Raw genomic sequence first — 23,849 nt, 5'->3', positions numbered from 1 at the left:
GAGTAAATTTAGTTTACAGCGTATGAGCGAGAGAGTGAGAAAGCTAGCGAGAGAGAGAGAGAGAGAGAGAGAGAGACAGAGCCAGCGAGCGAAAGTAAGAGCGCAGGTCGCAACTCGTATAATTTGTAGGACAGTTTAAAGTACGCATTGCGATGGTTTTTTATTTAGTTTAGCTAGAGACATCGTCGTGTTAGGAAGTGCAGCTCGGTCGTGCAGTAATAAAAACAATAATAATATTTTCAATGGTCTGTGTTTGTCGACGGCCAAGAATTCAGTGCGCAAATAAAAGAATTATAAACAATAATAACATGTGTACTAACTAATTGAGATACACACACACACACGCATACAAACATTTAAACACACGCACATTCAGTGCATAAGAGCGCCAAATTGCTTGCGGATTTGTGTGAATGATTTAAATCAGATTCTTCTTTATAAAGTGAACGAGTATTAAAATCTATTTCAAAATTATTGCAGCAAAAACGGTTAAAGTATTTGAAATACAGTGTGTCATGTAGTTTATAAGAAAGCGAGAGCACAAACAAATTCAGCACAACTCTGTTTGTATTAAGTCCTCAAGGTGAGTAAAAGAAAATTTATGACATACATAGCATTGTTATGATAAACTGATTTTCTTCTTTAACGATTTTGCATTTAATGATTTTTGATGAGCTTGCTGATCCGTAAAGTCTATATCAATTTGAGGCAGCACACAAGTACACATAAAGCATATATTATATATACTATATGATGATGAACTGACGCAAAGTGTCCTATAGATTCATAATTTGCTTGTTTATGTATACTATACATTTGTAAGTGTATAACACATACATATACATACGACTTGTGTGCAGGTATTGGTGAGTCATCGAGCTCCTTGAAGAGCGAGATAAACTTGAGACAGAGCTGGCAGCAGCAGCGGCAGCAGCAGCAGCAGCAACAGCGAATTTTTATTTATTTTACGTTATAATTTTTTATTGTTGTTAGCAGGCAAACTTACGTTTTGTCGGCTCACACGCACACCTGTACTCATTCCCATAAACACACACACACACACATGCATACTATATACGTGTGTTGGTGTGTGTGTACATAAGGAAGTGTAAGCCTGCGAGCGAGGCAGAACATTAAAAATTCTGATGAAAAGACATTTTTATTCAGCATACAGTTTTGGCTGGATTTCAGCTTTCAGTTCACTTTATCAATGTGTGCTTAGTTAGTCTCACACACACACACACACACACACACAGGCAAACATATGCTTTGTAATTTTTTGTATATAGCGTATTATGTGGCACTTCATTTCCACTGCAGGTCTGGGAAAATGCTCGCACACATTTCGCTTAATTCAACTGTCGATTTATCACACTTAAATACAACAACAACAACAAAAAAAAGCATGATCAACAACAAAATCATCAGCAGCAGTAGCAGCATCATCATCTCTGTTGTGTGTGATCTGTGTGCTGCTCTGTTGTATTCTATTCATGCTTATTAGATATGTACGCTGATTAGTTTGCCGCGACTTGATGCGATTGCGTGTGTAAATCTAGTTTTATATAGTCAGCTGATTGTCTACATACAGGGGTTCATTTATGCCATAATAATTTGTTGAAATATATGTATACCAGTCTGCATAAATACCCTTATATATTTCATAACCGTATTCTTCAAGTTATATACTAAAAGTTGGCTGTGTCAAATTTTAATGCATTAAAGATTTTTGCTTATAACTTCTAAGTTGAAATAAGAGAGAGTTATCTAGCTCTTAATTATTTATTAATATACTTAACATACTAATGAATTTAAATCTTTTTCTATACATCTATATAGGCAGTTCTTTTATACTGGGTATATTTTAGTTGAGTGCTTTATATATTCTATAATAAATGTCATGTTTCATATGCTTACTGCATTTTAGATTGAGATTTATGTTGCTGTATTCACATTTTAAAATTTAGCTGCAAATGCTATTTTGTTGGTAATTGTAGCATATTCTATAATGTTTTAATTGATTGACGAGTTGATTAAATGTAAGCTGACAATTACATTTCTGGATTTCATTTGCAGTCAACTTCCGTTTAGAATAGGGAGCAGCAGCATCAATTGTACGCACAATGTTGCATTCATTTGCATTTATTCGCATTCGCACAATAACCATTTGTTGCATATACAATCGCAATCGCCATCACAATCAAACCGCAACCGCAGGCACAATCAGAGTCGCAGTTGCCAGTTGATGGACTTCAACAGACAGACAGACAGACATATATATATAGTTGTGTGGCTGTGTCTGCATTGTTGTTCACTCAGCATATAACTCCACTAAATAACCTTTAGTTGTATTTATAAATTAAATTGAATTAATGCTACAAATAGTTGTCGCTTGGCGTGGGAGCGCTGACTTTTAAATATAACTTGGAAAATAATTCAAAGCAAAAAGTGAATAAAAGACAAGCTTAAACACTTGAGAATTGCTTGGCACATTTTTTTGTTGTTTGCTTGCTTGGCACCATATATTTTTTGCTTTTTCAACTCAACGCGCATAATTTTTTTTTGTGGCTCTAAGAATCCTTTTGTTGTTTAGAGCGTTGTCCTTTTTTGCTTGTCGTGAGCTTCAGCGCGCAGCACATAAAATTCATATTCGCCAAGCGAAAAAAAAAAAACAAAAGACATAAAAAATATGCAAATTAAATGTCATTAAACAATGAGAAGGACAAACAAACAGGCAACAAGAACAAAAAAAAAAAACACACAAATAATAAATTTTGCTTGTCGTCGTTGTTGTTTTTTTTTTTTTTTGGTTTTATTATTTTCGTAGACATACTCGCAGCAGTTTCCAGTTGCGACGTTAGTTTAAGGCAACTTGATGAGCGAGTAAAGACGCCGTGATATGCCGCAGAAAATACAAAAAACAAATAGTGGATACCACTGCCAGTTGACGCAGCATTAAAACGCAATTTTATTGCATGTCCTTGGGGGCTATCGGCAGGCATTGTAGGATGGTTGGCTGGCTGGTTGGTCGGTCGGTCGGTTGGTCGGTCAGTGCGGCGGCGGCGGCTCATCATTGTCTTAAGCGACAGCCAAACGACAACTGGCGACAACGAACGAGCTGCTGATGGTTGGGCCAAGGGATGGGCTGGGCCGGCAGGGGAAGGGGGTGGCATTAGTTTTATGCTTTTGCTTGTTGTTTTTATGTCTCAGGCACTGGCTATTTTTATTGGCTGTTTTAGCTTGTTTTCCCTGCGGCGAATGCCAGGCGATAATAAATCGATTTGTTGCCTATTGCAGTATCATTAGTTTTTATTGGGTTCTCTCTCTGGTCGTTTGCCCATGCAAGTTGCACTTTAATTGAAGCGACTTACTTAAGCGCTAAGCCTTTAAACCAATTTGCAGTCCGTTTCTATGCAAAGGTTTAGCACTGTGCTGAGCTGCTTTAATATGCAGATAATCACTTATACGCATACATACATGAGTGACTGTGTGTGTGTGTGTATCGCTCAGTTCGTGCTGGTGTGCTGGGAATAAGTTTGGGGCCTGGTCGTAGTCGAGGGTAAAATAAAAGAACAGCAAACCTGAAGCTCTACTCTCGACTTTTGGGAATACGCTGCGTATACGCTATGCAGGCTTTTGAGCACTTTGTGCACGGCTTTTGCTTAAAGCTTTAATGCTGCAGATTGCAGTAAAACATTTGCACATTTAATTCAATGCGCGTTTATGTTGTGCAATTAAACAAATTTGTGCTAATTGCCAAGCTGCAAATACAAATAAAAAATAGAAATAATAGTTGCATAATTGCAAATTATTGCGGCAAATCAACAACTAGCGCAATTAGTTGCCAATTAAAATGGCATTTAAAACGCCCACGCGCGACGTTTGCGAGACGCAGCATGAGTTTCAACTGCGTACTGGGCGCTCCCTTAACACACTGATTATGCCAATAAGCAGCCCCAATTAAAACTCTTACGCACTTGTGAACTTAATTATGGCCGCAGCAGTTGGTGTGTGCAGCAAAATTATGTACGGCAGCAATTGATGCGTAATGATGTTGATAAAATGCATGCGAGCTGGACTCCACTATCCGCCTGCCAGCTGATTGCACATTATATTGATTTGGCGGCAGCACATGTGACGTATGCGTAATATGCCTACTGCAAACAGCTGCATACAAAAGCAAAGTAATTACCCCAGGGCCATTGTCCGTGCTGTGACGTCACATGTGTGTGTGTGTGTGTGTGTGTGTGTTGGGTCATGCTTTTTGGCATTATGTGCCCTTTTGGCTGCCAGAGCCTGAATGCCTTTCATATCTTGCGTCATTTTGTATGAAAGCCAACATCAGCGCCTCGGCTCACATTTGACATTTTATGCTATACGGAATGAATAAAACGCCCAATGGCGACACTTAATAATCCACCAAGGGAGCTCAGCGCACCACAGACTTTTCTTTCGCACTTAACTGGTTTAATGGCGCGAATGCAGCGCAATATTTATTAAGCCCGACTTGACTTTTGCCTGCAGTCATACTAATGCAGCCAAACCAAGCAGAAAATGCCATTAAGTCTCGACTCGACTGAAGTGTTTCATGTGCTGTGCTGTGTGCACTGAAATAAAATGCTCACAATCAAGTCAGACGATATATAATTTTTTGTAATTTAAATAGATTGTTTCAAGATTAAATACGAATTTTACTTTTCGTTTTTTTATATAATTTGACATTATGCAAATATATGTAACAGGGAGAAGGAGGCGTGGCAGACCCAACAAAGTATATATATTCTTGATCAGCAAGACAAACCGTTTGTCCGTCGGTCTGCATGTTTGATCAACTGTTTCGCGGCAACTATAAGAGCTAGAGCAACCAAATTTTGTATGTAGTTTCTCCTATACCCAAACCCAAACGCTTTTATTTTATTTTTTTTTAATTCCTCTCAGGGGGGCCACGCAATCCGAAAAAAAAACTGATTACACCTACAATAAAACGGATTACACCGCAATTTAAAAATATTAATAAAAAATTTTAGAACGATAATAAATTCAGATAAATAACTTAGGAATTATTTACATTTCAATTTTCTATAAATACAGCGGGTGAAGCGTGCTGAAACACCAATCAAACGTCGCTGCCGACGCAGGCAGCGGCGTCGCTGCTGACGCTTGGGTGTTTTGTGTGTATGTGTTTGTGAGTGCATGTGTGTATTTGCTGCGGTGATCTAGTCAAAGTGTATACAAAAGATGCTTGCGGCCAACTTTAATGCGTCCACTTGTTTATTTATGTAAATGCTTATACCCCAAGTATATTCAAATTCAAAAACTTGCTATCATTCGATTTTGCATTAAATACTTTAAATATCAGCGTTACCTTTTCAATTTTAATGCTTATAATTCTTTCATTGCATATCAGATTTTGATTTTGCTCATATTTCGTTACTTAAATGATTAGTTACATTTTTAAAGATAATGAATACAAGATCGAGAACTGTTCCGGACATATAAAAAGAATTGAAGTGATTTTTATATATGTATGTATGCAGCATTATAATGTATAGTAGAGAAGAGTTTTAACTGATCACAATTGAAATGAAAGACAATTCTTTTATAATGATTTTTTATTTCAATTAAAAGCTAAGAATTATAATTTTATTTAAAAAATAATTGGCAATATTAATATATTTTGTTGGAACTGGAGTTTTTCAAAAGAAGTCGGGTCTAATTTTTTTAAACTCATAGCTCTTTTTTACAATCTCCAAATTCTTTAATTTGATTTCGCTTTTAGAAATAAAAAGAAGTTTCTTAAATAATTTCTGATCAGTTAATGTACTTATCTCTCTAAAACAATTGTTGGGTCAGATCGTATTATATATATTAAATATTTTGTAACGTATCTGTGTCTGGGATGTGAGTGTAGAAAGCGGTCAGATGTGCCGCATGCTGCTGCTGATGGTTGCTGCTGCTGTTGGCACTTGACTTGGCCGCATTTATTTGATTATTGATTTTTGCGAGGACGGCTTTAAGTGCAGCCACGACACACACCGTGGGTAACTTGAGACCCAAAGCGAAAACAAACAAACACACACACACACATGCATATTCACAATCAGAGAGCAAGCAACACGGAAAAGTAGGCACGTGGGTGCTCCAGCCAGTAAAACGTAAAGCGTTTCAAATTCGCACATGTCTTGCGAGGCTGGCGTACGGCGGTGATATCATCAAGGTCAGGCCGGAGCCGAGCAAGCACTGCACAAAACGTTGAATAGCTCGCCCCAAATTAAGCGTCTCCGTGTGTTAACTAGCGGCGCCGCAACGTCAAAAAGCTTGCAAAAGTCGTCGGCGTCGTCGTCGTCACCGGACGTGGCCACGCGGCGCTCGCTTAATGAGCCTGCCCCCTTTCTCCTTTTGCCGTGACCGCATCCGCCGTAATCACACGCAGTGTGTGGCAATATAAAGTGCGGCGCCAGCGGCTGCGGCTGCATGCAGCGCCAGCATTCAGCCTCTGACCTCCAATAAGTGTCAGAAGCTCAAGTATAAATAGCTTTGATCTGACTCAATTTCCAATTATAAAGCATGTGGCAATCTCTGAAGAGCTCTTAAGTGTTTAGAATTAAGATAAGCGTTGATATGATCAAGTGCAAACAGTGTTTCTAGCTAGATCTGGAAAGTTTCAATGCAATGATTATTATAGCCATAAATAATTATTCTACTTTTTTATTTTAAATTAAATTCCATTTCAAGCACCGAAAATGAAAAATACGATTCAGATTAAATTCCAAATATATTAGATTACCAAAACTAATTAATTAATTATTTAAGCTGAAGCCTTTCTTGTCCCTCTGTTTAATGATAAATAGTATTTGCTGTATTCTTTCTTAAGAAGAATTATTCAGTTAGAGTTCACATGTTACAGATCGAGTTGTTGTTTTGATCTACCTTATTTTCATTGAAAAATGCTGGCAGCACTGACTGCATGTCAAAATTAATTAGCTGCTAAACTATAATATTTTGTTATTATTTTAAATTGGCACAACAGTTTGTCAACTATAAGATCAGACAAATATTCTTTAGCTCTGACTTGTTTGCGTTTTGCTCGAAATGGCAATTGGCAATTTGTTTGGCTGTCACTTAATACCGTAGAAAACATTTTTTTGTATTGTGTGCCCAAATTTCGATTTGAGACACGCCCGCGTTTTAGTGTTCTTTACTTTATAGTTTTTGTTTGCTTGGCGCCAGGCATTTGCCCCAAAAAGAACGAAAGGTCAACTGCATAACCTTTAACTTGCTGACAAGTTGTATGAAATTTCGCACAATGAGATTGAGATTGAAAAGAAAACAATTTCTGGCTTCATGTTTAAAATGTTGTTAAAGCTCTGCCCAAAATAAATATAATAAATTATGCAACATACAGACGGAGCAGACTTTTTCACTTTCAAATGTGGTTCATTAACTTGAGTTTGGGCAGCAGCGTTTCCTTGGATTTCTTTGACTTGATAATAATTATCTGTTGGCAACATTTGATTTCAGCAATCTTAAGCTGTCTCTGTTGGCTGCGTTGTGTATCAATTAACTGCTACTCCAACTCCCACAGCCATCAGCCCAACCACCCAGCCATCTACTCTAACCCTCTTCAACTCATCAATTAAACTATGGACTTCCACCAGCTGCGAAAACAACAGCCGCAAAACGAAAACACAAACAGAGTAACCATTCCAACCCATCCCATCCATCCATTCCCCGCAGTCCTCGTTGACTGACTGCCTCAGGTTACCGTCACTTTGAAACTTTCGCTGCCTGGCGATTTTTTTGTTTTCTCCTTTTTTTTTTTTTTTTTTGGTAGTAACCCACTTCTTTTGTTTGGCATTGCCTCGTTACCCTTTGACTTTCTCAGTTCGTTTTAGGCTTGTTCGGCGTGTATACGGATATCTCTTACCTCTGCCGCTGCCTGCAAATTCGCAATTCAAAATTCTGAAAGCGAACGCGAACAAAACAAACAATCAAATGGGCGGACAGGTGGAATGGAGTCAATATAAAGCAAAAGAGAGAGCCCAGCCCTTATACTACAGTTGACCTTTATACTGTTGTATATTAATCCATCCCAAGCAAAGTAACCAGCCCCATTTCTCACCTGTGTGTGTGTGTGTGTTTGTGTATGTGCCAGCGTCCTTGTCATCATCGTCGTATCGTTATGGACTGTTTTTCACTTTTGTGTAGCCCAGCGGCCACCGCCTGCTACCCCCCCCAACGTCATGTTGCTGTTGCCAACTTTGAAAATTATAATTTAATTTGAATGTCATTAAAATTTGTGCGGCTTAAGCTTGTTTATTGCTTTCACTCTGCTGTTTATCCTTTTTATTTTAACTACTGACTCTTATATTATGAAGCAGTTGACAGTCGTAGTAGCTGAGCCAAAAGACTTTACAAAGTTTGTTTTAGAAACTTTAAATTCAACTCCATATTCTCGACTTGTCGACTTCAGCTTGTTTGCTTGCAGTTATTTCAATTAAATTTAGAAAAAAATAGTCTTAGAAAAACTGCGTAGCTTTTGCGCTTCTTGGTGCTATAAATTAAATTTTAAATATGTGCTGCATAAGCTGCTGCCACAAAAGCGGAAAAGAAATAAAATAAATGAAACTTAATTTCAGCACGCTGCCAACACTGCTAACAATTTTTATTTTATATTCTTGTTTGCTCTGCTTTTGCCAAGTTTTATGCAGAAAAGTTTGTACTGCAAAGCTCGAGCGGAGAAACAGCAAACGAGGCAGAAAAACTGCTGCAACCGCAAGAAATTAAGACTACGCGCTTATTCACTTAGACTTTGGCTCTTATCTGGGCGCAGCAGTCGTTCCCCTGTTTAAACTTCGAGCCAGGAGCCGTCTACAGACCGCAAACGCAATAACAAACAAGGCAGAGACCTCAACTTGTGTCTTGTCTTGCTCTGGGGAAAACTTTATTTAGTATAAGTTGATTAAGAGCAGCTGACGATAAAAAAAATTACAAATGTAGCCTAGAGTAAATTTATTTATCTAACTAAATAAATGTACGATAGGAACTAGATAAGAAATATTAGCAAATGAATTTAATGCATCATCATCATCGCACTTTTTAAATCCACTAATTAGCAATCTGAAATAGAATTATGCTCAAATTGCATTCATAACGAAATTAGAATTATGCTCAAATTGCATTCATAACGAAATTGGTTGTTGAGTTAAATCCTGTATTATCTTGAAATTCTATTTTGAACGCCTTCAACTGATTGAATTCAAACTTAATTTATGCACTGAATTCTAATTTAAATTGAATTCATTCCCTTTATTCTAGTTTAAAATGAGTGCTGTTTTTTAATTAAATTCAAATACAGACTCTGAAGATATATTCTAGCTTCAAATCGTTTCTAAGCAGTTTTGCCAATTACGAGTCTAGAAAGAAATAAAAAAGTTCCTGTCTGAGTTGACTTTAAACTTTTGAGAACAAGCTATAACTAGTATTTTGTAGCTTTCTGATTGTTATATGTTAAATATAACGTTGTTCGCATGTAATATTCTAAAGATTTTTGCTGCTGAAATGCGAATCTACTTTTAACTAATGCATATCGCGGAAGGAATTAGAAAACCAGATGCACTCATTTGGTTGGCGGCGGCGGCATCTTAATGACATTTTAATAGTGCCGCAAAAGAACATTTAAATTAGTGCAGCGTCGGCAATAAGAAAGGGAGCACGGAGCCATATGGCATGGGGCATGGGGCATGGGGCAAGGTGCAGTTGGGTATTAGACGTATGCTGGCTAATGGTCGGCCAGCATGCAATCAAGCCTCGAGTCGTGTGCTGCAGTTTGAATAGAAAGCCAGCGGCGCTCAAGGACAAGCCAGTCGTCTACACTGGCAAGCAAGTCTAAGGTACAAAGCCAAGCCGCAGACAGTAGCGGCAGCAGCTTAACTGAAGCTAATATGCTTATGCTTTGGCTGTAAGTTGAGTGATAATATAAATCTGGGAAAAAGTCTAAAGCAGCAGCAAAATAATGAAAATATTAATAACGATGTTGTGAGTAATAAAGAAAACTGTATATAAAGTGAAAACTGATATATAAAGTGCACTAGCTGTGCTGCAAAGTGCCAGCAATAGATGCATGTATGTGTGTCTATGTGTTGTTGTGTGTGTGTTGGGGCTTTGAAAGCTTTTTTTGAAAGTTTGTTTGTTGGAACGGCGTAGACTGTAGCAGAGTTTTCTTTTTGCTATTCGCAATTCCATCTCAGCTCGAGTGGTAAACATGCACACACAAGCAACTAAACACACACATGCATGCATACGCATGCACATGCAGATAAATACAAATATTGTAGCATACAAATGGGGGCAAACGACAAGCACCCAAGTCAAGTTAACATGCACTTGTTGTAGCAGCAGCAGCAGCAGCAGCAGCTGCACACATTGCCAGTTAAATAAAGCTAAGCTTGGTGGCATGCCACAACGGGGTATGTGGTATGGGGGGAAGACACTACCACAGCCACAGTCACATGCACAATTACTGTTGCGGATGCTCACAGGAAAACTAAGACAAATAACTTAATGCCTTTTCTATTTGCAGCTCAAACAATAGCGTGGCAAGCGGTGGACAGACGCAGGAGGAGGCAAGCAAAAGTGCAACAGCTGCGCCAGGGACAAGCGGAAAGCAAAAGTCGAGCAACAAAAGCCCAACCCACAGTCTAAGTAAGCTCAGCGAAACAAAAACAGACAGACAGCCAGGCAAACAGAGATAGAGAAAGAGAGCGAGAGAGAGAGACCGATAGAAAGATAGAGCAGCGTAGCGTGTTGAAAGCATGTGGCAGCATCAAGTGGCAGCAACAAACACAACAAGCGGATAATAAGCCCAAGCGAAAACAGCAGCAGCAGCAGCAACTATAAGAAAAGCTACAGCTACAGCTCCAACTGCAGCGTGCATCGTGCAACGTGCAACGTGCCACAAAGCATTCTTTGTGCTGGGGCCCGCTGGCTGAGTACCCAGAGGCAACGCAATAAGCGCACAGAGTCCTTGTACCCGCTGCTCCTGCTGCTGCCAGCAGCATTAAAGCCAAAGCCAAAGCCGAAAACCAAAGCCAAAGTTAAGTCCAACAAAATCCACAGCTGCTGCCACAGAGGCAGCCAGCGGCCAGTGGCAAGCAGCAAGCAGCAAGCAGCCAGTGACGTCACAGCGCCGCTAAAGTAGGACACATCCGTCCTCCGCCCTCCGTCTACTTCGGCATCCCCTTGGCATCCCAACAACATGCAGGCTCGGCTTAGCCTTCGCCTGCTGGCCGCCGCGCTCTTCGTCGTCGTGCTGTCGCAGCAGCTCTGCTGCGTTAGCGGCGTCATCGATCGACTCGTGGTGCAGACGACATCCGGGCCGGTGCGCGGTCGCTCGGTGACGGTGCAGGGTCGCGAAGTCCACGTATATACGGGCATACCATACGCAAAGCCGCCCGTCGAGGATTTGCGCTTTCGCAAGCCGGTTCCGGCGGACTCCTGGCACGGCGTTTTGGATGCCACCCGACTGTCGGCGACCTGCGTGCAAGAGCGGTAAGTTTTTCTGCTTCTTCTTTCTTTCTTTCTTTCAAGCGTGTCAAGGGGTGGGGGTGGGCCGTTATAAATGCCGTTATGTGCAGTTGACCTAGAATTCAAGAGACTCCGCTGCTTTTGCAATCGCTTTTGACCTAACTGTTGCTAGTGACGTCATTACCGAAAATGCAAAAAAGCCGGTCAACTGGAAAAGGAAATTAGCGCAAGCTGCAGCAAATCGCTGCTATGCAGCATTTTTAATTTTAATCAAAGAGCGACATAACTTTATTAATTTTTCTTTAATATTTTCCATATAAGCAAATTATGATTTTTTGCAAAACATAATTCCATAATCTATGCATAAACTGCATGCAATTAATTTTTAAAAATTAGACTATTTATTTTCCTGTGCATTATGTTGATAAAAGTTAAATTAATTGCGAGCTTTGAATGGCTTTGTGTGTAGTTAAAATTTTTAGTTATCTATATTGTCAGCTTAGATTTAGATTTCCATTTGATTAGATTTATTTAAAGCTCACTTTAAATACTTGAGTTTATTCTTATAATATTAATAATTTAATTTATATTAAAATGTTGTTGTGCTGTAAGGTTTTCATTCGTTTAATTGATTTTTAAATATTTTTTGCTGTCAAAAATTAGGATTTATGAATAAAATATAAAGTATATAGTATACTAGTTTACCACCACGCGCTAATTAATATTTATGCATTTATTGAAAAGAAAAAATCTATTTGAAAAAGTAATTTTCACAACTCAAAGCTTTGCTTTAAATTTTGGCAAAAATCGTTTGAAACTAAAACGAAAATGCTTAAGCTAGCTTAGCTCGAAAACAAAGACATTAGCGGCAAGTTAGGCAAAAGGAAATTAGACAAATACATATAGAGAGATAGAGATGATGATAGCGGCAAAGTCAAAAACAGAGACAGAGAAGAATTGACATTTCCGTTTAGTTATAAATTACTTCTATGCGAAGTGGCAAAGTTAATTTCAATTGGCACGAATCCAAAAACATTCACACTCCTCTTAATGTATATATGTATATTATAATATACACACCCATGCACACATATACGTATGCGTTTGTGTGTGTGTGTATCGATTCGATAAATTCAACATTTATAGGGCAAACGAACTATGGCGAATTTGTAGTTGAGCTAGGCATGGTAAATAGTCGTAGTAGTAGGTGCTTGGCCTCTATTGTATGCCCATCTATATGTGTTTGTATGTATATGTGTGTGTGTGTGTGTTTATTTGTACATGTGTGAGTATGTGTTGTTCTAGCTAAAATGGCACAGTGAAAGTAAAAACAGGCAAATCAGTTGAGAGCAAATAAAAATAAATAACACAGCTGGCAACTTTTTCGTAATTGGCACGACACAGAACGCCACTGAAGCGAGCACAGTTACAGTGTATTGTTGTGAAGTATGAGGAGCGAAGGGGAGGGAAGTGGTGTTATTTGATTTGCATAGCCCTAATATACGATATACAGTACATATGTATTGGTCATATCCACCTATCGACTGCCATTTATATACAAATAATGCTTATAAACAACAAAAAAAAAAATATTTATTTTTAATTGCATTTAAGCAATTTGAGTTCAGATATTGCAACTATAAAAAATCATTTAATTGTTTTTATCCCATAAATGCAAAAATGTCCGTGTAAACAAGCGATTTTTTTATATAAATTTTTATAGAATAAGCCGACTAACTATGTTCGTTGTATTTTTATTTTATTTAGCATTTAGTCTATTTAAATTTCAAAATGTATAAGTACAGAGTAATATTTACAAATATACTTTTATTTAATTTACATTGTTACATTTTATTTGTTTATGATTTTATGATTTTTTTCTCAACTTACTTACTTTTAACATAATAAGATGATTGGAGGGCAAATAGGATCATTTTATTTACTTCATACTGCTATCTAATGATTTATTGATATTATTCTGGTCTTATTTTAATGCATTGCTTATTTATTTAATTGTATTGTAGTATTGAATGGGCTATATTGTTTTTTATTTGTAATAATTTAATAATTATTTTATGACTTATAGCATTTGTAACTAATTGAGTTGGATTATTGTTTGAGATTTGTTTGTTTTTTTTTAGATTTTATTCGTTTATTTCAAAATTTAATGGAAGTTTCTTTTATTTTGCTTGTTTTTATTACATAATTTTCAATGGTTAATTCTCTAACAACAATTCTATGTTAATTTTAAGTAAGTTGGCAATAAAATTCATAAAAGAAATCACTTAGAGTGAGGGTAGAATTTCTTCTGTGTAGAATCGACTTTTATCTGAGCCTTGTTGCATTAATTAAAGTATTAAAGTGTTCTTATCCTGGTTGCTTGTAAGTTTAACATTTTCATATAACCGCTGTGTACTTTATTTAATTTTGCTTCTTGCTCTATTTTCTCCACACAGCTATGAATACTTTCCTGGCTTTTCAGGCGAGGAGATTTGGAATCCCAACACAAATGTATCTGAGGACTGCCTGTATATAAACATATGGGCACCGGCAAAGGCGCGTCTACGCCATGGGCGTGGCACCAATGGCGGCGAGGTAGGCTTAACCTTAGTCGAGTTGAGAAAACTTAAATACAATTGATTTGCCTGCAGCACGCGGGCAACAAACAGAGCGACACCGAGCATCTGATACACAACGGCAATCCGCAGAACACAACCAATGGGCTGCCCGTGTTGATTTGGGTGTATGGCGGCGGCTTCATGACCGGCTCGGCCACGCTGGATATTTACAACGCGGACATAATGTCCGCAGTGGGCAATGTGATTGTTGCCTCGTTTCAGTATCGCGTGGGTGCCTTTGGCTTTTTGCACTTGTCGCCGGAAATGCCGCCGGATTTCGCTGAGGAGGCGCCCGGCAATGTGGGATTGTGGGATCAGGCACTGGCCATACGCTGGATCAAGGACAATGCGCACGCCTTTGGCGGCAATCCCGAATGGATGACGCTGTTCGGCGAGTCAGCCGGCTCGAGCTCTGTCAATGCACAGTTGATGTCGCCGGTGACAAAGGGCGTGGTGAAGCGCGGCATGATGCAATCCGGCACTATGAACGCGCCCTGGAGTCACATGACATCCGCCAAGGCGGTGGAGATTGGCAAGTCGCTCATCAATGACTGCAACTGCAATGCATCCATGCTGAAGGTAAGCAAACGACGCCCCAGGGGGAAACGCTTTTAATTAAAAGTTTGATTTTGAACTCAGACCAATCCGGCGCATGTGATGAGCTGCATGCGCGCTGTGGACGCCAAGACCATATCGGTGCAGCAATGGAATTCCTATTCGGGCATACTCAGTTTCCCCTCAGCGCCAACCATTGACGGCGCCTTCTTGCCCGATGATCCCATGACTATGATGAAGTCGGCCGACTTGAAGGAGTACGATATACTTATAGGAAATGTCAGAGATGAGGGTGAGCGTTGCAATTTATTATCAAACTTATGCAGTTGTGCATTTATTTTTGTTATTTTTAAATTAAATATTTTTTGTAGCACACTTTTGTGCGCTTCGAGCTGAGCACAGCTCTGCGGACTGGTTAGGTTAACTTTTGAGTTATGTTCACATTTCGTAGACGACTCTTGTGCATTCAACTTTATCAAACTTGACTCGAGCCGCTGTCCAGTGGCCCAAAAGAGTTTGCTTTTGCCCTCTTATGTCTAACAATAGTCAGATTAGTACTACTCACAGCCTCCAGCTGTCCTCTCAGCTTTTAGTGTTGAGCGTTCTCAGTTCTCGTTTCTGCGAACAGCATGCGCCATTGTTGCTGCTGCTGCTGTAGCTGACGTCAGTAGTGTGCCAAATATTGTGGCCAACATATAGTCCCGTCCCCTCTCTTGCTGCATTTGTTGCCGCATCCATTTGTGATTTTATTACTTTTTGCTGCAAACTATTTTTGTGTTTTTTGCTTTTCTGTGTGATTCTGTTCTCAGTTATCCTATTTTTTGCTGCCACATAAAATGCATTTCATTGTTGGCGTTTTATGTGAGCTCTCACGAGTGGGCGTGGCTGCTGCTGCTGCTGCGGCTTAGGAGCTTGGCAAAATTTGACTGGGTATAATGCAGTTCGTATTTCTCGAGACTCGAGTGCTTATTTTAATGGTTTATTGCCTTGGCTTTGTTGCAACATCCCATGCACTTTAAGTAATGGCCAACACTACAACTTGCCACAAATTACGCAAGCTCTAAATGCTGACCAGCAATACGTGCCCGGCTCTAGCTACACTTCAGTCCAGTTGCTGCATGTTTATGCCTTGCTTAGATGCAACATAAATAATTTAAGTGTCACTCAGTTGTCAGTTGATTAAAATAGTCCCTAAGCCAGTTCAAAGGCAGAGCGAGAAACTAACTATGCATAGGACTACAAATAGATTGAGGTTCAGCGCAAAGTTTTGTTATGTTGTGACAAATTAGAATCATATCTATAAATAAGAATATATTAAAACTAAACTATTAAAAAACCAGATAAATAAATAAATAGAATAAATTTTTGTATGCCGTTTAAGGATAGTCGGCTGTAGAAGAAAAATGTATATCAGAAGTACTGCACATATCTTTATAGACTTTAGAGTTGCTTTCATTTCAAAGATAAAAGTTTTGAAAGTGAAGCTGCAATAATTAGGACAGGCCGAAAACCCTTATAAGGTGTGAGATAGTGTTAGTTATTTATAATTAATTATGATAGAACACAACTTTGAAGGGTTAAAGTTGAAGATTGATTCTGTGTTGAAGAATATAAAGTTTATTGCAATCCGCATAGATATCTTGGACTGGCTTATGCAGGGAACAGTGATAGTAAATAAAACTCTTATTTAAATAGATAAGTACAGATAAGCTGGTACAAATTGTTCTGCAATTGTTAAAGCATTTAAGCTAACATGAAGTAAAAGAATGTTTCAAAGTTTTTTTTAATTAATGGATCGTCAGCTATTTGTGAATAACTGAAGAAAATATTTAAATTTTTTACAATGCTTATACTAGAATAGATTGCAGAGCAGATTGAATACCAATGAGCTGCATAGGTTTTTAAAACAATTTATATTTGCTGAATTCGTAAGTTTTATAAAGCTAATGGCTGTGATGATATGATTTAAATTACCAAATGCTTCTGGTTGTAAATTAAAATAAAATGTGTGTAGCCTGCGAGATTCTGGCATTGCCTATTGATATATTCTATATTCTCAGACATCGTTTTAAAAACATAGCAACATCGAGAACTGCGAACAATTTGCAGTTCTTCTATCTCTTTCTTTATACAAATTTTAGGTAACACATAAACTATTGTGCGCTACTTTTGACACATTCAGACACTTCGTGGGTGTCTATTAACTAGCTTGACATCATATTGTCACTCAATTAATTAGCTAATTGACTCGTTAAGCGCTTGCAGTGATTGCAGCAAACAAATTAATTAAAAAAAGGCTATTTTATGCCGAAATCTGCTTAGCTGTTGACATGATGATATGCCAACTGTTTGTGTGTGTGCGTGAATTGTGATGCTCAAACAAATATTCAATTATCAGAATCGCTGATGCGCGTGAAACGCGTGATTTGTTTACTTATCAGTGCATGCAATGGCGGCAGCGGCGACGGCGGCGGCTGCTGCGTTTCCCAACATTTATTGCCAATGGCAGAGTGTGTGTGTGCTTACGGTAACGCGGCTTTGTGTGTGTGTGTGTGCATTATATTCGCGCATTTCGTGCCATGCTGCGCCACTTAAAAAATTTCCGCTCGTTTCGCTTTCTCTTTTGCGCCAACTGTTGTTTCTCTCTGTGAATGTGTGCGTGTGTTTGTGTGTGTGTGTGTGTGTGTGAGGCATGTGAGTTTAAGATGTATTTGTTGGTTTTTGTTTGCGTATAACAGATTCTCGTGCGCTTTTTTGTGCTTTTTCTTTTTGGGCTTGCTTCGCTTTCATTTTTCTTGCCATTGCCATTGCTGCCTCGTCATTTCCAGGCAGCCAGCAAGCAAAGACATAAATACACACACAGGCACACACACACAAACAAACAAACATATATAGAGTGAATGTTAGTGCTGCGGACACGTGCGCTTTTCTGCTCACTTTCCTTCATTGCTTGCAGCTGCTGCTGCTCTCACCTTGCTTTGCTTATTTGTTGCCTTCCTTGCTCTCGCCGCTCACTCACTCACACTCTCTGTCTCGCTCTCAAGCTTCTGCTCTGGCTTACTGCGGGCTTGCTGCTGCTGCTGTTGTTGTTGCTGCTTTTCATTTTTACTGCAGACTACTAGGCCCGCTCTGCTGTTGCTGCTGCTGCTGTTGTTCCTGCCTCTAAGTCAAGGTGTGTGCGTGCCCAGCAGCAACCACAGAGCTCTGGCGACGAACCGTTATTCTCTGTTTGTATGCATGCCCATGTATGCGTTAGTATGAGTTCAAGGTCATCTCTAGCATTTGAAACACAACACAATACATTATAATGCGAGAGAGACTCACAAGAAAGAGTGCAAAAGAATTGGATTCTATATTTTGTTTGCATGCCAAAGATGCGATGCATATGCAACAACATTGCGCATACGCCACGTAGTCTTAGTCTGCTTACTTATTATTTAACTTGTTAATTTTTCGTCATTTTTTATTAATGACAGCTCGCCACTTTTCGATTTTAAAATGCTCGAGTACAAGCTCTAAACGTGGCGCATGTTTTCGCATAATTTCTGTGGCTTTAACAGCATTAAATCAAACATAAACAAATTGACTTTAGGCAAAAGGCAAATTCTACACACACATACAAGCACAAGCACAAGCACAAGCACACGCACACGCACACGTACTATGTGTCGAGTGCGCACACACACACACACATACATAGAGAGACAGGCACGCTCATGGCAGCAATTATGGCTCGTTAGTGTGTTCCGTATTTGAAGTGTGCCAGAGACAAAGGCAACTAGAACAACAACAGCAACTACAACAACAACAAGTGCCATAAAAATTAAGTTAATAAAAGGCAACGAGACGCTTTGTTCTTGCCTTCGTTGACATTGTTATTGTTGTTGTTGCTGTTGTTGCTTACACTACACTTTACCCTTTAGCTGACTTGTTTTCCTATTTGCCATGTTAGCTATTGTTTAATGTTTGTTGTTTTTCTTGCGTGTCCTTGGCACGATCCGTTATCCTAGCCGTGTGCTAATTGCTTACGTATTCTCTATTCCATTGCAGGCACCTACTTCTTGCTGTACGACTTTATAGATTACTTTGATAAGGACGATGCCACTGCGCTGCCGCGTGACAAGTATCTGGAGATTATGAATAATATATTTGGAAAGGCAACGCAAGCGGAGCGCGAAGCCATAATCTTCCAGGTGAGTTGCCAGTAACATGTCAGCATCAGTTGCCCAATGACGTCGTTTAACTGTTAACTGCAGCATGCAACCGCACGCGCGTACTTACGCCACATGCCGCATGCCACACGCCACTTGCCACTGGCAACTGTTGTGTTGTCTTGTCTGGTCTGTGGCGTAAGCGAGAGTTTAAAGTTACTTAAAGCGCTGCTGTGCATCAATTTTCGTTACTTTTGATGCTTGCAGCGAAAGTCAAGGCTAACATTTGATATGCTGCTAGTTAGCCACAGTTATACGAGTAGTTTATCTTAATTAATACCTGGCCTGGCGTTCAATTACTTATCGATTTATTTGCATATTCATTTCCACACAGTACACCAGCTGGGAGGGCAACCCGGGCTATCAGAATCAGCAGCAAATTGGACGCGCTGTGGGCGATCACTTCTTCACCTGCCCCACCAACGAGTACGCACAGGCGCTGGCCGAGCGAGGCGCCTCCGTGCATTACTATTACTTTACACACGTGAGTAATACACACACCCCCAATGGGTGGGCTGGGCTCGAGCTGGGGCTGAGCTAGTTTGATGGACTATTTGATAGAACCAACAGCAGCTATAAAATCATTAAATATTTTACAAGCTTTGTCGCGTTCGCGTCGCGTCGCGTCGCGTCAAAGCGTCAGTTAGCCAAACGAATTGCGGCCAAATGGGGCAAAAAAGAAAATACACACACACGCACACACAAAACGAATGCAAAGAAGAGCAGAGAAAATGAAAGTAAATGCACCGCAACCTGCAATTTGTTTGTCATTAAAATTGCACACAAGGCTAATGGCGTACTGAGCCTAAGTGGTTACCCGCAACTGCAACTGCAACCGGCAACAGCAACAGCAACAGCGACAGCAACAGTGTCAAATGTCAACATGACAGTATGCATTATTAATTAGTTAACGGTTTGGCTTAACCACGATCTGCAGATATATATAACAGCATAGAGATTGCGTGTGGGGTTGGCAGCTTATTTGTTATTTAGATTATAGCTTTGGTGTTCGCGACCAGAGTCAAGAGCAACTAGAGGTCGATTGGCTGATTAGCCCTAATAAACTTTAAGCTTAAGTGGGTTTGATAAAGGTTTTAAGTGTAAGTGGTGAAAGGAATAGCTATAGCTTATAACTGGATCATTAGATGTCTAATAAATTGTAGAATTAGATGAGTTAGAAAAGATAAAGGCAAGGGCAATAGCTGAGCATGTTTGGATGCATTGTCTGCTAGATATTCTAATCTTATTCAAGCAGAACTGCTCTGCATTAAATAGACTAGGAAAAGTTAATAGAATAAGCGCAGCAAGGGAAATCGATGGCTCATTTATTATATTTTACTGTTTTTATTGCTTGCCAAGTTCGACATTAATACTAATTAAACTTATCATAGATATTTACATAAGCAAGCAATAAGATATGGAATAATCTTTTGAATCACCAGATAATTCTAACTATCTGCCTAGTTCGAAATTATTAGATGCTCGCTATCTATTCATCAAACATGCTTATGCTGCTCTTAAGTCAGCTGCTCAGATTAAGATTATACTAACATATACTTAGAGCTTTAAGTGCTTGTCTGGCAGCGTCTATGTGGGAAATATAGCCATCAAAAATCGAACACTATATGTTGCTGTGTGCTCTGTGTCTGTGTGTGTGTGTGTGGCGACAGTCTAGTTAAACAATTAACTTGATTACACTTGACAGTGTGACACGTAGCCTGGAAATCGTCGACTGTCTTAGCAGCGCTAACCATTGGGCCTAGCCTGGGCAGCTAACCTTGGCTTCAATAATTATGGTAACAGAAAGTTTCGCTCAATACACACAAACGCACAAGACACCAAGAGCTCACGCACACACACACGCGCACAAGGACAACGGCAATTAAAGTACACGCACTGTGTGTGCTTGGGGCTCGGGTCCAGGCGTTTGTTACGGGGCCACGAACCGTGCGAAAGTGTTCAACTTGGCTTGACGGCTCGGCGTTTGTGTTAACGGCTGTGCGGCGGCTGAGCTGGGCGGTGCTCGGTGCTAGGGGCTGTGGCTGCGGCTGTTGTCCGGGGGCTCGCCTAATGAAACTTCAATTTACGAGGTCACGGCCCGCACGACCTGCACGTGTGGGGCATAATTTAACTGGGTTATTTAGTTATTTGCTTAAAGGACTGCGGCTGCTGCAGTTCGTTTAGGATTCGGAGTGGCGTGGAATGGCGCAGGAGTTGGAGTTGGAGTTGGATTTGGTTGGCCTAATGACTAAGAAATAGCCGGGCACTCAATATTGCGTATACGCGCTGTTGTGTGTGTGTGTGTGTTCTATTGATTTTCACTGCTAATCAGTAATTACCAATGAGCGAGAGCGAGTGACAGCATTGTTAGTATTGAGACATTGTGTTTGCTTTTGTTTGGCAATCAAATCAATAAAACGCATACGCCGCGTGTTGCGTGCGCGCGACGTCATTAGCTGCGGATTGGCTGACAGACCTGACTGCATGATCTGCATAGGCCAAGTGCTGCTTGCTGCTGGCAGAGAAAATGAAATTAGTTTTAATTACAGCTTTCAAGTTGGCTGCAACAAAAGTCGTAACTCATTTGCGAGCAACCAACACCTAAGTAGCTGCCCAGGCGGTGGCCATGACGACCTTTGGCCCAACACTCAGTTCTCCCCCTCTCGCCCTCGCCATCGCCCTGATTACTGTCTATTTCCATGGCTGCCAGTGGCAACGGGCTCAACGGGCTCAACGGGCTTGATGATACCTTATGCTGACTATTGCAGCAGCAAAGCAGCAACGTGCCTGGCACTTAAATAAGTTTAATACTCCACTTCAGTCTCAGTCTCCAGTGCCTGTCGCAGGCAAAGGCAAGAGCAATAGCATTACTCATTACAGCCCAGGTCCAGTCCCTGTCTCTGTCCTTTAGCTGCTTCTGCAATTTTGCTCTTAAATCAGCAAAACTTTATTTTACTTTTTCTCATGCCGCACACAATTCTTCATTATGTGCGCGTAAGGCGTACGACAAACTATAAGTGAGCAGGCAACAACGACAACGACAACGACAACGACACTATGACCCGGCATATCCTGGCATATCCTGGCTGCTGGCCACTGAGGATATTCATTAAGTGCCTTGTCCAATTGACTGTACTGGCATAACAGGTTCTTTCAACTGCTAAATTGCCCAAGTGGTCAGCAGCTCTTTAGAGTTTACAGTGGTGCAAAACAATGCAAAATTTAAGCAAACATTATTATGCTGGTTTGGCTAGTAGTTTTAGTTGGCCAGCATGTTGCGGTTTTTGGTGCTAATGAAGCTCCAACACACAATGCCACACAATATGGCAATGAAGTTAGCGCAGCAGCTCGAGCTCGAGCAGACCTATGCGTATGCGTAATGTGTGGCAAGTTATTAAAGCTTTCGGTGCGGGGCTCGCTCGCCACAGAGCATTTCTTATTTATATGGCGTTCTGTGTGTGTGTTTTTTTTTTTTCGGTGCTACATGTTGCGACAATATTTACGCGAATAAATAAATAAAAAGGTTGCATGTTTATCTGCATAATTTGCTGGGCAAGTTTACGAGAATATCGCGAAGCGAATCGAGGCGAGTCGAGTCTGAATTTCTGTTTTTTTTTCTTCATATATTTTAGCGCACAAGCACTTCGTTGTGGGGCGAGTGGATGGGCGTGTTGCATGGCGACGAGATTGAGTATTTCTTTGGCCAGCCGCTGAACACATCTCTGCAATATCGACCTGTGGAGCGTGAGCTGGGCAAGCGTATGCTCAACTCAGTCATTGAGTTTGCCAAGACTGGGTAAGTCTGAAGCTGAAGCTTTATGGCAAAAGCTTTAGCCATAAACTTAGCGCATGTCGCAACCATAAACTGAGCTTTTACCAATTCCATTACACCAACTGCAGCAATCCCGCACAAGATGGCGAAGAGTGGCCAAATTTCAGCAAGGAGGATCCAGTGTACTACATTTTCAGCACGGACGACAAGATTGAGAAGCTGGCACGTGGTCCGCTCGCAGCACGCTGCTCCTTCTGGAACGACTACTTGCCGAAAGTCAGAAGTTGGGCAGGTGAGTGAGAAGCTCTCTAAGCTTCGATTCTATTTTTAAGTTGTACGCGTGCCTCTTTGTCTCGTCGGCCACTTAAATCGCTTACTGCTTACTGTTGTATATGAATTTATATTTCAATTAACATACTTGGCCACACCTCTGCAATAGAAAGAAGCAACTGCTGATCAAACTTGCCTTGTTGTTGATAAAATTGTCAAATAGAGTGGTGGACACTTGACTTTGGAATTTCCGTGTGGTTATTAAAACGCTTTCGACATATTTCTGCACTCAACTTAGAGATCTATGAGTAGAATGACAAAGCACTTGCATCTAGCGTTAACTTAAGTGATATCTCTGCGCTGAAGTTGGTTTAACTTATTCTGAATTCAAATGCAGAGCAGCCAATGAGTCAGCTTCATGTAAATTCTGGTGAAAGATTTAATAGTTTTGGCATTTAATTTATTGCATTTATTGCGTTGCCAACGTTCACATTTTTATTTATAGCCATGTCAGGCTTTTAAAATGTGTTCATCAATCAGTGAAATGAGTTTCGGTATCGAGCGGACAACGGACATCGGACAGCGGACAGCGCAGAGCGTTGACTAACCGATGCTGATATCGCGGACAGAGCGACAGACAGACAGAACGAACGTCCGACAGTGTGTGGAGAGTGGGGACCGTAAAAGAAATTTAAATATTCGCAATACGACGAACGCATGCATATGCATGGCCCTGACAATGATAAATCCGCAAGCAGGTCGCATAAGACTTACAGCTATAGCAACAGATACAGCTACAGCTACGGCTAAGATACAGATACAGATGGTGGGCGTCATCATTGGCTGCTCTTTGTAAGCAGCAGCGCTTGCTTGCTTCATTAAAATGCGTGGACAAGT

The 23,849-nt window shown here is 40.2% G+C and overlaps 1 protein-coding gene across 1 annotated transcript; it reads left to right on the top strand.

Annotated features, from left to right (window-relative positions):
* Nucleotides 1–40: 40 nt before the first annotated feature.
* On the top strand, nt 41–23,264 carry LOC108603075 (acetylcholinesterase). The gene is made up of 10 exons (XM_033293887.1): nt 41–583; nt 10,583–11,550; nt 13,983–14,121; nt 14,178–14,723; nt 14,784–14,991; nt 18,750–18,892; nt 19,245–19,394; nt 22,543–22,706; nt 22,811–22,974; nt 23,251–23,264. Exons 2-10 carry the CDS (start codon nt 11,258–11,260, stop codon nt 23,262–23,264), a joined length of 1,821 nt encoding a protein of 606 aa, XP_033149778.1. The 5' UTR covers nt 41–583; nt 10,583–11,257.
* The last annotated feature ends 585 nt before the right edge of the window (nt 23,265–23,849 follow it).

This window comes from Drosophila busckii, chromosome 3R, assembly GCF_011750605.1.
Source record: "Drosophila busckii strain San Diego stock center, stock number 13000-0081.31 chromosome 3R, ASM1175060v1, whole genome shotgun sequence".
Classification (NCBI taxonomy): Eukaryota; Metazoa; Arthropoda; class Insecta; order Diptera; family Drosophilidae; genus Drosophila; species Drosophila busckii.
This window is presented reverse-complemented; position numbering and strand designations above follow the sequence as displayed.